This window comes from Equus quagga, chromosome 11 (assembly GCF_021613505.1).
Source record: "Equus quagga isolate Etosha38 chromosome 11, UCLA_HA_Equagga_1.0, whole genome shotgun sequence".
Lineage (NCBI taxonomy): Eukaryota > Metazoa > Chordata > Mammalia > Perissodactyla > Equidae > Equus > Equus quagga.
The window spans coordinates 114644456-114658995 of NC_060277.1; the positions used below are offsets into that span (position 1 = coordinate 114644456).

The window sequence follows — 14540 nt, forward strand, 5'->3', positions numbered from 1 at the left end:
CGTGTGGGGCGGGCCCTGAGGCCTATTGGGGAAACAATTTGAGCCTGAGCCAATCCGAAGTCCCAGACTAAAGACAGACAAGGCAACGAGCCAATTGCAGGGCTCTGGGAGACCAGGAGCGGTTCGGAGAGAGGCAGAGACGAGAGCCGAAGCCTGGCCAACTAAAAAGCGCGGAGAAGTTTATGGGCCGAAGCGCCGACCTATCCAGCTGTTGGGTGCCGGAAGAGGACGGACCTAAGATGGCGGCGCCCACAGGTGCCGGGAAGAACCCCTCATGTCGGGGAACGCAGCGGTGTGGGGGCGGGTGCGGAGCCGCCTCCGCGCCTTCCCCGAACGCCTGTCAGCCTGTGGGGCCGAGGTGAGGAGCACCGGGCGGGGAACCGCCTGCGAGGCAAGAAGGGCCGCGCGGAGGGCGGCGGGCGGCGGGGCGGGGCGCTGACAGCGGCGGGGGGGGGGCGGGGCGGGGCCTTCTCCGGGGGTCCGGCGGGAGTCGGGGCCGCCGCGACCCTCATCTGGCCCGGTCCTCTCCCTATCCCCAGGCCGCGGCCTACGGCCGGTGCGTGCAGGCGTCCACGGCCCCGGGCGGCCGCCTGAGGAAGGACCTCTGTGCGCAGGAGTTCGAGGCCCTGCGGAGCTGCTTCCTCGCCGCGGTAGGTGGGCGCCGCCCGCCTGGAAGGGGGACCCGGGGGAGGACCCCACGAGCCCGCGCCTGTGGGTGCTTCCGACGCGCGCTCCACCCCCGCCGCCGTGTGCCGCGTCCGTCAAGTGGGGCACCAGCCTCACCGTGGGGGTGACGGTGGTGGCGGTGTGTGCGCGAAACCGCTTTGTCGCTCTACGTGGTACTGTCGCTGGGCGGTGCTGCCCAAACGAACCCCAACCCGGGACCCAGGTAGCTGGCACCCCGCACCCGCCGCGTCTCAGCCTCGCTGGCGTTCTGGAGCGCCGTGTGCTATGCGTAGGAGGTTACGACGGCGGCCGCCACGCACCCCGATCTCCCCGCGCTGCAGCCCCCTTTCTGCGGGAGGGGAGTCTGTAGGTCACGGATCCGAGGTGCGCCCTTATCACCGAGGTTGACAGGCTAAGTCCTCCAGCGCAGTGCGCTGGCCGCCTCTCACTGGCGGAACTGGGCTGTAGTGGCAGCAGTCTGCTCTCTGGACTCCATTCTGCCTCTGACCCTGAGCAGCAAGTCCCTTCTGTTTCTGAGCTGGGGCGTCTTGTGGTCCTCGTCTGATCAGACGCTGTGCCAGTGAAAGTCTTATGAAAATCGCCAAGCACTGTACCCGAGTCAACAATTAGAGTGTCGGGGTCGCACGTTTTCATAAAGGACTCGGAGAACATAGGGTTGGAGGAGATGCAGACGTGACGGGAAGTGGGAGAAGCTGGCCGCAGCGGGAGTTCCAGAGCGCGCGAGGAGGCGCTGCCCGCCAGGAGGCTTTAATGACAAAGGTCTTCGGCTGGTGCCCAAGGTGTCACCACCCTTGGTGCCCCTGATTTGATGGGTCTGGGGTGGGCCATGATGCCAGAGACCAGCTCTGTTCCCCGGAGCTGCTGACCTAGAGAACTGGACCAGAGAGAGGGCAGTTGGGGCAGCTCCGACAAATTCAGGGAACCCGAGGTGGAGTTTCCTGATGTTCCGGGATCCTCCTAGGCAGGACGTCTGCGAGTACACGGGACAGGAATATCTGCTTCTTTAGTTTAGGAAGATAGTTCACACACTCCTTTCCCAGAAGGCTCAGAGAACTTGCGCCTAATCTTTTTTTTTTTTTTGAGGAAGACTAGCCCTGAGCTAACTACTGCCAGTCCTTCTCTTTTTGCTGAGGAAGCCGGGCCCTGAGCTAACATCCGTGCCCATCTTCCTTTACTTTATATGTGGGACACCTACCACAGCATGGCTTTTGCCAAGTGGTGCCATGTCTGCACCCGGGATCCAGGCCGGCAAACCCTGGGCCTCTGAGAAGCGGAACGTGTGAACATAACCACTGTGCCACCAGACCAGCCCCGCACCTAATCTTTGCCATTATTCTGCCCCGGACACACAGGCCTCACCCCCGCCCCCGCCATTGGCTCTTGTCACTGACCTCAGATGTGATGGGGCTGTTCACCTGAGGGTGCACGTGTCCCTTGGACTTGTGTCTTGCCCAGTGGCAGCTTCCCTGCTGTACAGCCCTCCCCGAGGGGAGGAAGGGACGAGACAAACCTCCACCCTGTGGCTCCTGGTTGGAAGACTTTGCATGTGTGACACCCTGGGTTTCCCTCCACCTGTTGGGCTGGTCAGCAGCTGCTGTAGGTCTCTGGTCGTGTCAGACGTGCTTCCACTCCTTTGTCTCCATCACGTAGAGACGATCCCGCAGCGCCTGCCCTGCCTGCCATCTTTCTTCGCTGAGACAGCCTGGCTGCAGGCCCAGGGAATGGGAGCTCAGGACTAGGGTACCGGAGTGTTTCTCACCACGAGGAAACATGCCGATGAACCCGGTTCTGCCTATTCTGCCTGTAATCCAAGGCACTTGTGGGGGCCGCATAAGGAAGCAGAAGGGGCCTTGGGCTCCAATTCCAGCTCTGTCCCTGTGAGCCCTGACCCTAAGCATGGGTCTCAGCATCTGTGACCGCAGTTTCCTTTGTAAGAAGGGGCTCCTGCCACCTCATGAGGACTGAACGTGTTGCCTGAGGGTGCGCCTGCACAGTGCCTGGTGTGGGCGGGCGTGGGTTTGAGGCCTGTCCTCAGTGTCATGGAGCAGATCAAGCCCCTGGGCCTGTGGAGGCTGAAGCAGAGACCCAGGCCCAGGGCCCCATGCTCCAGCCAGCCGGGCCCCTGCCACACGCCCCTGGCCCGGGGCGGGGCTCTTTGTAAGGTATTTGCTAGAAGATGGCATTTAGTGTGGTAGTCTTCTTTCCAGAGCCCCATCTAACTTGGAAACAACACATTCAGATAAAATATTTTCTCTTTCAGGCCAAGAAGACCCAGAAGGGAGGCCATTAGGAAGGAGGAGGACTGTGCTTGACATCCATTTGCTGCCCAAGGGTGCAGAGCCAGGCACCTTGTCCTGACGGTCCCAAGGGGCAAACATCTAACGTTCTTAGGGCTAAAAGGACCTCAATGTGTAGGCTGAGCCCAAGGCAAAGAGGAAGCGGTTTTCTGTATTAGAATAAGATGCCGTGAACCAACAATAAAGACGTGAATCAACAATAAAGATGGCAGCAGATCACGCGGGATCCCTCTTTTGTGGTACGTAGTGTGCGTGGGCCTGGCCTCTCCCTGCAGAAGCTGACGGGGCGTGGGCCTTGGCAACAGGCTGCCTCCTGATTCTCACTTTTTAAAGCATTTTCACCAGTATGTCATCTCAATCCAATGGAGCATCTAGATGTATCTCAGTTGACAGAATGTACCAGAGACAACAGCGACACCGTGAGGCAGAGATCCGCTCTGCGAGGAATCCCATACCCAGGCATGCTCTTCTAGACTAAGGCAGTGAAGAGAGGTGTGAGCCAAGAGGGGTTTTGGTTTAGGAAGCCAGTGAGGCTGGCCAAAGCTGCAGGCTCCCCTCCCCGCGTGGGCTGGCTGCTCACCATTCCACAGCCTCCTTCGGAGTCAGTGCAAGCCCCTCCGGGCCACAGCTCCCAGCCTCCCTAGTGCCACACCCCCCTCCCCGCTTGTCCTGAGAATAAGGTTAGGGGTGCAGCACCGCCCCTCCCAACACACACGGGCACAGGCAGGCCCCGCGACACCGGGGAGTGCCCTCAGTGCCCACTGCCCTGAACGCCACCTGCCGGGTGCATGGGGACTGTGCTCCAAAGAGCATCCTCCCAGGGACCTGGAGGGCACACTGTCCTTGGGCCCACCCAGCCCCTGGCGTCCAGAGCCCCCTGCCAGGAGCCGAGGTCTGCACTCCCTTTTCCTCAAGTGAACACGACTCCACAATTAGCCTGACTCCCCCCATGCGGAGAGCATCACATCTCAGACGTGAGCGTCCGCCTCAGTGAAGAGGGGAAGCTGGCCGCTATCAAGGGCTCTGTCCTGCTGGGCAGAGTCACATCTCACGGGAACCACTGGAATTAAGGTCCAGAAACTGGTGACACGACCCCCCTGCCCCTGCTGGGGTGACGGGAGGCTCCCAGATAGCTCGAGGGCCCACGGGAGGAAGGGGTGAGCCAGGGAAGCGGGCTTCCTAGGAGCCCCCCGAGCACAGCTGTGCAGTCTCCACTGCCCAGCCACGTATTGCCACCCGGCTGGCGCACCCAGCCTTCCTGGGCAGACTTCTCTTCCCGACCCTCCTGCCCTCCACTCGGACCCTTGACAGCTTGTCGGCTAGAGCTTCCCGTATCTTCGCTGGGCACACCCACTCCAGCCCTTCCAGAACTGTCCCCCCAGGCGCTGTCTCCTGCGTCCTTTCAATCTCCAATCCACTGGGGCAGATGGAGTCCCCACGTCTCACATCTCACACAGGGCCAGCCCGCACTCCATGTCAGACTCCCTTCCGACCTCCGCGGCCTTCATCCCTGCTCCTCTGGCCTCCCCCAACTCACTTCATCTTCAAGACTACATTTATAGAAGGGAGTTCGACAAAGTTGGCATGGGGTGCAGCAAAGACAACTTCCGCCACCTCTACAGCCAGTCATCGCGTAGAACTCATCATGTGCGGCTCCATGCCGTTCGCCTGTCTTGGCCCTCAGGCAAGGGCCTCTGAATTCACTGAGGACTCAGCTCCACTGGGGTTCCCTCCTCGCTCGGTGGAGGCCGACATGGCCTTGGCCCAGCTCCTTTGCGCCCAGTTGGCTTGGTGGCCTCACTCTAGAATGGGAGCCCTGCAGGCAGGGTTGCGTCCAGGGCAGACCTGACCCGTTTGCTGCGAGCAGTAGCCAACACTGAGGGTGGCCCACTGGTGGCCCAGCTTGCTGCTCTAGCTGGGACTGCTGGCGACACCTACCAGTCATGGGACCCAGAAAGAGGAGCAGTCTGTGGTCAGAAAGCAAAGCACTGTTGCTGGTCCCTCCTGCTCCCTGCAGTTCTGACAACAAAGTCCCAGAGGTCTGCCTGGATTCTGGGCAGGAACATTCTTGTTCCTTCCCTGAGGGGCTGCCCACTGGGAGAAGGAGTGGAGCTGAGAGCCAGGAGGAGGGAAAAAGAGCGCTAACTGGGCCAGTGTGGCTCCTAGGGTGTGGAGGCAGGGGGCGGGCAGGCAATGGCAGAACCCCCTGCACTGCCAGTCACGGGTGGTTTTCTGAGCGGGGCTGGGCCGCTCTGAGCTACAGACGAAGTGAAAGGAGGGTGGTGTGACCTCCAGAAAAGGACAGGAAACCTGGTTCAAGCTAAGACATTCAGGAGAAAGAGCTGGAAATAAAATCCCACTCCAAAAACTCACAGTTTCAATCTGAGGAAAACGTCCAGAAGGCGTTTTCCCTCCAGGGATGGTTGGTTTGGAATTGTTTCTAGTTAAGAACGAAGGACAGGCAGCGCCCTAGACACTCCCCCGTCACAGTGCCTTCCTCTGTGTGAACAGTGCCCCAGCCCTGGCCTCCACACCCAGCCCTGGCATTCGGGAGGAATCAGCTTGGCCTCCAGAAGATTCCACTCCTTTTACTGCTCATTTCTAGTCTTCAGGCTGCCCAATGACATGGAAATTACATTAAAAAATACAAATGACTTCAAAAGGTGCCAGGAAAAGTGTGAGCCGAGTTCTGAGGCAGGAGCCCCTGTACATCCGTGGGCCTTCTGTGGGCATGGACACGGCTGGCCAGCAGTTAGTGGGTGGCCCACACAGACCCCTCGAGGTAGGGTCTGGAGCATGCCCCCTACCCCAGAAGGAGAGTGCTGCAGGACCATGCAGGCAAAGGCCCTGGGCTTGCAGGTAGGACAGCCCACCAGACCTGCCAGGCACACCTGCCCAGCACCCTCTGGGACTGTCAGCTTTTCTGCTCCTTGAAAACAAAACACAAGATCAACACCACAACACCCTCCCAACAGATGAGCTGGGTCCAGAGAGTACAGCCTGGAGCCCTGTAGACCTGGGGGGGGGGGGGGCGTGCTGTACCTGAGAACAGGTCGCCGCCCAGGGCCAGCCGCCTGGCCTCCCCTTCCCTCATCTACCCTCTCCTTCCTTCCCTTCATCTCAGGATGGTGGTCCCCTCCTCTCCTCCCAACCCCTATCTCCCCTCCCCTCCCTTCATCTCAGCACGGTGGCCCTCTCCTCTCCCCGACCCATCTCCCCCCTCCTCTCTCCCCTCCCCTCCCCTGGGTGAGGGCCTGGTACTGGGGTCCAGATGAGCTCTGAGCAGAGCAGGTCTGCCTGCTTAGGGGTCTTTTTCGGGGCTAGGACACATCCAGTTCCCAGGTCACCGTGAGGTACGACCTCCAGTCACAGCTTTACGTTGTACGGAACCCTGGACTGTTTTCCTTTAGGTAATTTACCTCAACACCAACCTTACTACAAGACATCAGTGGTGGTATTTTTTTTAATCTCAATAACGTGACTGGGACCCACGGAGCATGTGGCGAGTGGAGCAGACCACGAAGAGGTGGAGGTGAGCAGGCGCCAGCAGCTTTCTGACACCCGCGCCCCTGGGGTACGGAGCAGAGTGAGGGGGAATGTTTGTTAAGGTTTTCTACCACACTTGTAGACAACCTTAGATAAAGAGTTAAAACTCGGAGTAACTGGACACTTGGGGCCGGACGGCTGGTCCTCAGAGCAGCCCATGTGCCGGGACTGTGCCCGCACTTGAGGGCACCGACACCTCAATCACATGATCCCGCTCAGTGACGGCAGCCACTCCCCCAGCTGCACGGGACCCACCTGTCTCAGAGAGAGCGTAGGTGGCAGGTCACAGACCTCAAGGCCCTACAGATGCCACATCTCCTCAGAGTCTCAGAGCAGCCGTTTCTCCTCCTGGCCGTGGTGAGCTCAGTCACCTGGGGGAGTTACAGAGGTGCCACAGTGATGGCAAAAACCATTCTGGAAAACGAGGCTGCAGCTAAACATCTTTCAGGCTTCAACGGAGCGTGACCTCCAGAATTCGGTGCCCACCGTGGTCCAGGTCTGCTGGTGGCCTGGGCATGCCAGGGGAGACCAGCTGACCAGGAGAATGGTGGCCATCAGTGGGCGCTCAGGGCTCCTCCAGGGCCAGGGGCAACTGTTTGATCTGGCGGCTGTGGACCACTCGCAAAGCACCCCCTGCGGCCTGGTGGAGCTGGTTCTCCAGGGCACTACGGAGGTCGCTGACCTGCACATCAGGCAGGGGGTTAAAGCTGATGATGACCCTGTCCTTCGAAGCTGGCCCTGCCTCTGCAAGAGGAGCCACCTCCCGCCGTCTCCGCCGAAGATCGGAGCCAGCCTGGACTTTCAGGTCTCGGTTGGGTTTGGCATTGTCTGGCTTCTGAGCACCGGGGACGGCTGGCTTGGGCCCCAGCTCAGGGTCTGGCCTCTGCTCAGGCTCTTGGACAGCAGTATCCTCCCCGGGAGCAGGCACATGGTCCCTGCCGAGGGTCTTCTGTCCCACCTCTGCGTGACCGCCCTGCTGTGCGCCCTGACCCCCGGCAGAGACAGCCCGGTGCTCTGGCTGACGTAACTCGGCCTGGGCCCGAGGGGCTGCTCCTCCTGACCTGCTGGACAGGCCTGCAGGTCCCCGGTCTTGGCCCACTTGTTGGGGCTTCACGTGACGGTCCCCAGTCTCTGCCCCTGCCCCCAACACATCTGCCGCTTGACTGTCAGCACCAGCAGCTGCCGCCTCCTTTCCAGACTTCTTCCTTTCGTGGGAGCCTCCGCCAAAAGCGTGCCGACTCTGCCTGGGGGATTCCCCAGCGTTGCGCTCCCCTGGGCTCCTGGGCACCCCGGCAGGGTCTGGCACGGGGACCCGCTCCTGCACACCAGCACCGGCCGCCTCGGGGACAGCGCCCTGCCGACCTTCCCTCAGCTCAGCCTGGGCTGCCTGGGGCTCCTTGTCAGCGCCCCCACCGCCGGGAGGACCAGCTCGGGCTCTGCCTGCGGCCCCCTCGGGCTCCTCCACAGAGCGCTGGCCGTGCCCCTGGGGCGGAGCAGGTGGATGCCCAGGAGCTCCGAGTACTGGTTCCAAAGGCCGCAAGGGGGGCTGCTCCACCATTCCTCCGTCGTGGGCCTCCTGCTCCTTACCTCTGGCTGCAGCCACCCCAGGCTCGGGCTGTGCATCTACTGCAAATGAAATTGGTCATCCATTTAGCCATGGAAATGAGCAGAAGCTACGATGTTGGGACTAAAAGGAATCAGGTTGCCAGCAAGTAAGAACTACAAATAAAAACTTAAATTTTCCCAGCAGGATTCTAGGCCTTGGAGCCACAGATCTAGCCACACAGGACACCTGGAGATGCTGTGGCAATCATGCATGAAGTGACACCCCACTCACCCCCACCCCCACTGCCCACTCGCTCTGCCCTCCCTGCCGGCCCAGACTTGCCCTCCTCGCCGTCCTGCCTCTGCTGGTGGATCTCCTTGTGCTGCTCTTCGATCACTGCGAGCAGCTTCTCCTGCTGGTCCAGCAGGCGCTTCTGCTGCACCTGCTGCTCTTTTATCACTTGCAACAGGACGGCGTGGTCCAGCATCTCCGCCCTGCCAGCTTCTGGTGTTCAGAAAACACACACAATCAAAGCCTGCTGGCCCTCCAGAGGCTGGGGCAGGGCTGAGGGTGGCGCGACACGTGACACCACCAAGGTTGCCTGCTGCCTCCCCAGGACACCCCGCATAGGCACTGCTCTTCTCACCCTCCAGCCAGCTCAGGGAGATGTTCAGGCCAGAGGGAGCCACTCAGGGCCACTCCCCAGGCACAGCCAAGGCCTCTGCAGTGGTGGCCCATGACCCTTCTAATGGCTCCACTCTCACACTGGCTTGTGGTTTAGACACATCCAACAGAATACCAGCTACCCTATTGCTGCTCACTGGGAATAAATGTGGAGAGAAAGGCCGAGGTTGTGTGCAGAACAACAATGATGATCCGGGCTGGGTGATTTAAAGTATCAACTATTCTTAAAAAAGAATATTGGTACTTTAAGAAAGTTCCCTCCAAGGGGAAAATTTTAAAAACAGAATTGTTCTCCTTTTCAGCAGAGACAAGAGCTAGTCTCACTTCAGTGAGACCAAGGTTGGCCGCCAACACGCAGCGGGTCCTGACCACCTGAGGAAGCCGGTGCAAGCCAGCAAGGAGGAGCAGCAGGAGGGGTGAGGGACTGGCCAGCTGCAGCAAGTGTGTGTAAGAGGGCCTGCTATGCTCTTTCACACCCACCGAACACAGAACACCCACCCAAGAATGTGGACTGAGGGGAGGCCCCAGGTCTGAACACCTTGCACCAGCAGCGGCCTCCCGGGGGTCCATGGGGGAGCCCCCATTACAACAAACGCTTCAGCACTGGGTGAGCTATTCACAGCGAGCAGCTGTTGTTGTGTAACTTTTAGACATGTATGTCTGTCTTTTTTTGGGTGAGGAAGATTGTTGCAAGCTAACGTCTGTGCCAGTCTTCCTCTATTTTGTACGTAGGACGCCACCACAGAATGGCTTGATGAGTGGTGTGTAGGTCTGCACCTGGGATCTGAACCTGCGAACCCTGGGCAGCTGAAGCAGAGTGCGTGAACTTAACCATTATGCCACTGGGCTCACCCCTAGATACGTAAGTCTTGAAATAGGAAGCCATGAAAGATGACGTAACTGGTTAGGGCCGTCAGGTATAGAAGTTCAAACTGGAAAGAAGAATGTTTTGTGAGTGGTGAGAGCGACCATCTGGTGAGACACCCACATGCTAGGTACACACAGATGTGCTGGCCTGCTCTCCCCAACGGTGACCTGCCAGACAACTCGGAGTGGGCCTTCTCCCAGGGACTGTGGTGGCTTGCCCCTGGAGCCCGGTGCAAGGACGTACATGTGGGCAGGCTGGTGAGGAACATGCTGGGGCCCAATGCAGAGAAGACAGGGCCACCCTGAGGACAGGGCTACAGGGAGGACAGGAGAAGGGCCAGCCCCCTGCTCCCTGCCTGGTACCCATACAGACATCCTAAGGTCATCAAGACGCCTGCCAGACAAAGGCCATGTCCTGTGAATCAGACTGGGGCTTGGCAGACCTCCCTTTAGATGAGGAACATGCACAGCACCATCCCCATGGGTCCAGACCAGCCACCTAGGCCAGGGGCCATGCTGTCACCCTGGGTGCCTGTGGCTCATGACCACATAATGGCTGATGGTACAAGGATGGCCCATATGCTGTCCCCAGGGCAGGTTCCAGAGGAGCAGGCCCCATCACCTCACTGGCTCTTGGAAGATCAGCCCTAGACTGACGCTGGAGGAGGAGGGGAAGCGGTGCCATGTCCAGCCGGAAGCGACATATAGGACAGATGTAAAACAGAGTGGAGGTGACAAGCTGTGCCCACAGCCAGAGCCCCCCGTGCAGCTCTAGGCTCCCACGTGGCCATCAGGACCACGGACCAGGTTCGCGGATGGGATGAGAGCTGCCCAGATATTAATATATGTGCAGAATATATTAATATTGGGCCATGCCCACAGCAGAAGGTAAACGCAGGCCTCCCGCCCTGTCTCCTAGGTGGGGCCTTAAGCAACCAGCACTTACAGACTGCACTCAGCTGTCTTCTGGTGACAGCGGGGCCACAGCAGGGCTAAGAAAGACCAGGGCATTTGTGAAAGAAGGGAGTGAGTGGGGCATCAGGGGCCCCACTGAGGGCTGTGGCCGAGCCCGGGGGCAGACCATGCGTGCGGCCCCCGGAGCTCTGCCTCACGCGCTCCATGCAAGGCCGTGACTGCGACGGCGCGCCTGTGCCAGCTCTGCTCTTGCATCTTTAAAAACTCCACACATGGGCCTTTTATTGGAACACACTCCTCTCGAGTCATACCTGCCACTATCTTTTTGATTTCAGCTGTTCATCCCATTGAGAGGCATATGGAAGAAAGAATAGGAAACCGTAAAACTTCTCTTTTCAGAAAGAAAAAAATTTTAAAAATCAAACAGGTTTAGGTAAACAGATTATGAGAACTGGAACCAATAAATAAAGGGAGACTAAAACCAGAGACAAAGGAACGTGTGTGAAATTCCTGAAGTGGCTCCTGAACTCCAGAAGCCCCAGCACCACGTGGCACTGCCCGCCAGGCCCGGCGCTCCAAGGCTCTGCCGCATCCCCCGCCCCATGCCCAGGGCTCCCTCTGGCTGGCTGTCCCTGCAGGGCCCGGGGGCCGCTCCTCGGACACTGCTACCAAAAGCAGTGACGCTGCAGGGGGCGCAGCCTGAGCGGGACTTGGCACAGAAGCCCGTCGGTCACCAAAGAAATCACTGGGTGACCGCTGGCCAGGATGGCTGCCACCACCTCTACTGCAGAGGCAGCGCCCAACCAGGTGGGACCACGAGAAGGTGGGGGGGGGCGTCAAAAGCCAACAGCTGGAGTCACCCCGAAATGCGCATGAAGGTCTGGAGGAGGCTTCAGAGCAAGCCTTATTTGCTGGAGACAAAAGGTGTGCCGAGCTTTCATTTGTGGACAGGCGAGGGGTCTTCACGCAGGTGGACACAAATGTCCTGCCAAGCTAAGGGGGAAGACTAGGGTACTGGAGCTGCTGCCAGGGCTGGGTGCTAAGACAGCAGTGACGATCACCCAGCCCTCCCATCCTCGAAATAAGCTACACGTCTGGGTGCACTAACGCCCCCACACCTGGCTGGCTTTAAATACCACACGTGTTAGAAATATTAACATATCTGCTTTGAAATGAAATACAAGTGGTACTGGAAAGCCATGTGACAGAGCAACAGATTCTTTTTTAAGGAGATAAAAAATGTTCCTAGGGAGGTGCCGGAGAAGAAGCTGTTAGTGGGCAAGGGGGAGCTATTTTAGGTCTCTCCACAGGAGGAAAGTGGAAGGGCAGAGGCTGGGGTGGCCTGGAAAAGCCCCAAGATGATGGGCACCTGGGGTTCCTTCCCTGTCATGGCTCCGGGTCTGGCAGGAAGGGCAGATGCCCCCCGGCCCTGGGGGGATGCGGTGGGAAAGCCTTACCCTCCAACTTGCTGCCAGCGTGCTCTCCGACCTGCCCCTCCACGTTCTTCTGCTCTCGCAGCTCTGCCTGCGGCCCGGCACCCACCGGGAGGGGAGCCTTCCCACCTGCACACATGGTGAAGACTCAGGAGGTTTGCAAAACACTCAAACGGAGGCAGAGGGGGGACAAAGGTGGCAGATGCTTCCTAAAATTACCCTCCACTGCCCTCCCTCCCCCGTCAGCACAGTGTATATTCAACCTGATGACTACCAGGGAAGTAATAAAACATATTTAACAATCTCATAGGCAGAGAGCCAGCATTAACTGCCTTTGCCAATTGACATGCAGGAACCATCCTAACCAGCTCTTAGACGGCACTTAACAACGTGGTACCTGTCAAGTGCTCCTGCGCCATCCCCCGCGTGCACCCAGACACGCAGGAACAGCGCAGCACCTGACATTTAGTGGTCTGGCAAACAACTGTGTGACAGATATTACAGTAGCTGTCAAGCCACCAAACTCCTGGTCTTCCCCAACAGCTGCTGCGGGGGCTGCTACATTCACATGCTAATCTTGAAGGAGAAGAAAGAAAGCAGACAGCAGCAGGGTGATCGGTCCCTCTGGCCCCTCACCCAGCCTGGTCCAACCCCATTCCAGGGATCCCCTCAAGGAGAGGAGAGGGTGCCCAGACAGGTCCAGGCTGACACCCACCAGGCTCGTTCTTCTCTGCCGGCTGGCCCATCGCCCCCGCGGCATGGACTGGCAGGGGGAGACTGTCTGCTCTCTCCCTGGCAACTGCCACCAGGGTATCCTGCTCCTCGGGGGGCACCGCCTGGGGCTGTAAGTGCACACCCCTGTCGCCTGGCCCCAGCTCCTTCTTCACAGGCTCGACAGCTGGCTGGCCATTTTCTTCTGGAACCTTCTGAGGATCTTCAGGAAGACCACCTGCTGCCTCCAAGGCCTGGTCCTGTCCAGGTCTCCCTCTTTCTGAATCCGGCAAAGGAGGCTCCCTCTGACCCTTGCCCCCAGGAGCCTTTTCATTCATGTGTTTGGATGGATGTTCCTTCTCTGGTCCTTCTTGGTCTTGACCTTCGTCCACCATGACCTTGTCATGAGGGACGGGGGGTTCGTGGCGGTGGGCCTCACCCATAGGTACCGCAATGCCTGGAAAGAGACAGAAGATGTGTAGGGGAGTGGGCGGGGGAGGATGGCCCAGGGACTGTGAACTGGGTTCTAGTGCCCGACAGTGAAATGGGCCAGCAAGTGCCACCTTTTATAATATGATAGCTGTCTAGCTGAGGACTGATGCTACTTCTAGAAAACTACAAGAGGGCGCGCTGCCAATCAGTTGCTTCGGTCAGGGGCAAAACATCCACCTGAATCAGAGGAAGAAGGCAGAGAGGACCAGCACCTGGGTAAGCTGAGGGAAAGAGCCCCAAGGACGCTCCTCCTCGCCCTCTGGCCTCCCGCTGGGCAGCCACCCTACCCTGCCCGGGCCGATCCAGCTGCACTTCCTCCTGCTTCTCCTCGGCGTCTTCCCTCTGGGGCACGTTCACGGGGCCTTTAATCTGGGCCTGCTCCATCTCATCTTTCTCACGTGGCAGCTTCGGCTTCTCTCGGCCATCCCCGGCTACGTCCACAACTGGATTCTGGCCTGTAAGCACAGCACAGCTAACTGAGCAGCCTTTGCACACGGCCACATCGCCAATCAGCACAGGTGCCAGGCAGTTTTCCCTGGATTGTAATCACATTTCCCAGTTGAGTGGCAGAGCCTAAGCAGTTATTTGTTTTCCCTCTTCAATCATTAGCAGCTAAGTAGCACAGAAAACTGTTATTTTTCATGTGTATTCATAACAAAAATATGTCAAAATGCAATTTACACCTAACTGGGCACAGAAGAGCAACACTCCATCACCACCAGAGGGCAGCACGAGCCCGCAGCTTGTCGCGGGCTGGGGGCGGCCAACCGGCGAGGCATCTGTGGGGACAACCACCTGCCAAACTCAGCCCCTGCTGCAGACTGGGGGGCGGGGACGGGAAGGCTGATGGCAATTCTGTCGATGTCTTACTGCTGACGGTGGAAATCAGTATTGAAAGGAATCAAGGAAAAGAGTGTCCCTTCCCACTGCCCACCGCCCCACTCCCCCTGCATCCCACAGCCATGCTCTGAGAGGCCCGACAGCTCCCTGCATGGTAGCCGCACGCAGGTCCCAGGTGAGAGGCGCACGAGGAGGGCCCACAGAACCAGGCCCAGCAGAGCATCTTAGGAAACTGTCTCCATTAAACTCTCCTTTCTACGTGTTAGGCTAACGTGGCAGAAACTAAAGAGCTATCTAGAGAAAAAACTCTACAAAACAGTCATTTCATTTCAGAGGCCTGACGCAACCTCTGCTCCCATCTCAGGAAACGACTGGCCAGGAAGGGAGGCTGAAATCTCTGTGGGCGGCAGTGCTGCTGGCTGGCAAGGCCCTGTGCATGGCCCTGCAGCTGGAGGGGCCCGAGTGAGGACATTGAGGGGATTCACAACAGGCCTGCTCAGATGGGGGCCTGCTGCCTCCCCA

The 14540-nt window shown here is 58.9% G+C and overlaps 2 protein-coding genes across 5 annotated transcripts in view; one reads left to right on the plus strand and one right to left on the minus strand.

The window, feature by feature from the left end:
- Positions 1-204: 204 nt before the first annotated feature.
- On the plus strand, positions 205-3203 carry NDUFAF8 (NADH:ubiquinone oxidoreductase complex assembly factor 8). Its single transcript, XM_046675362.1, has 3 exons — positions 205-358; positions 540-650; positions 2948-3203. Exons 1-3 carry the CDS (start codon positions 275-277, stop codon positions 2975-2977), a joined length of 225 nt encoding a protein of 74 aa, XP_046531318.1. The 5' UTR covers positions 205-274; the 3' UTR covers positions 2978-3203.
- A 3226-nt stretch (positions 3204-6429) lies between these two features.
- The window catches only part of SLC38A10 (solute carrier family 38 member 10), a 42067-nt gene continuing 33956 nt past the window's right edge, over positions 6430-14540 (minus strand). For 2 of the 4 annotated variants that reach the window (XM_046675361.1, XM_046675358.1), the window contains 6 exons: positions 13466-13633; positions 12691-13143; positions 12000-12104; positions 10854-10877; positions 8419-8580; positions 6430-8156 (listed from right to left, as the gene is read on the minus strand). In XM_046675361.1, the coding sequence (XP_046531317.1) occupies positions 7096-8156; positions 8419-8580; positions 10854-10877; positions 12000-12104; positions 12691-13143; positions 13466-13633 (1973 nt within the window). In that variant the 3' untranslated portion in view covers positions 6430-7095. The remainder of the gene's footprint in view (positions 8157-8418; positions 8581-10853; positions 10878-11999; positions 12105-12690; positions 13144-13465; positions 13634-14540) is intronic. The other 2 variants (XM_046675359.1, XM_046675360.1) reach the window with 2 other exon arrangements.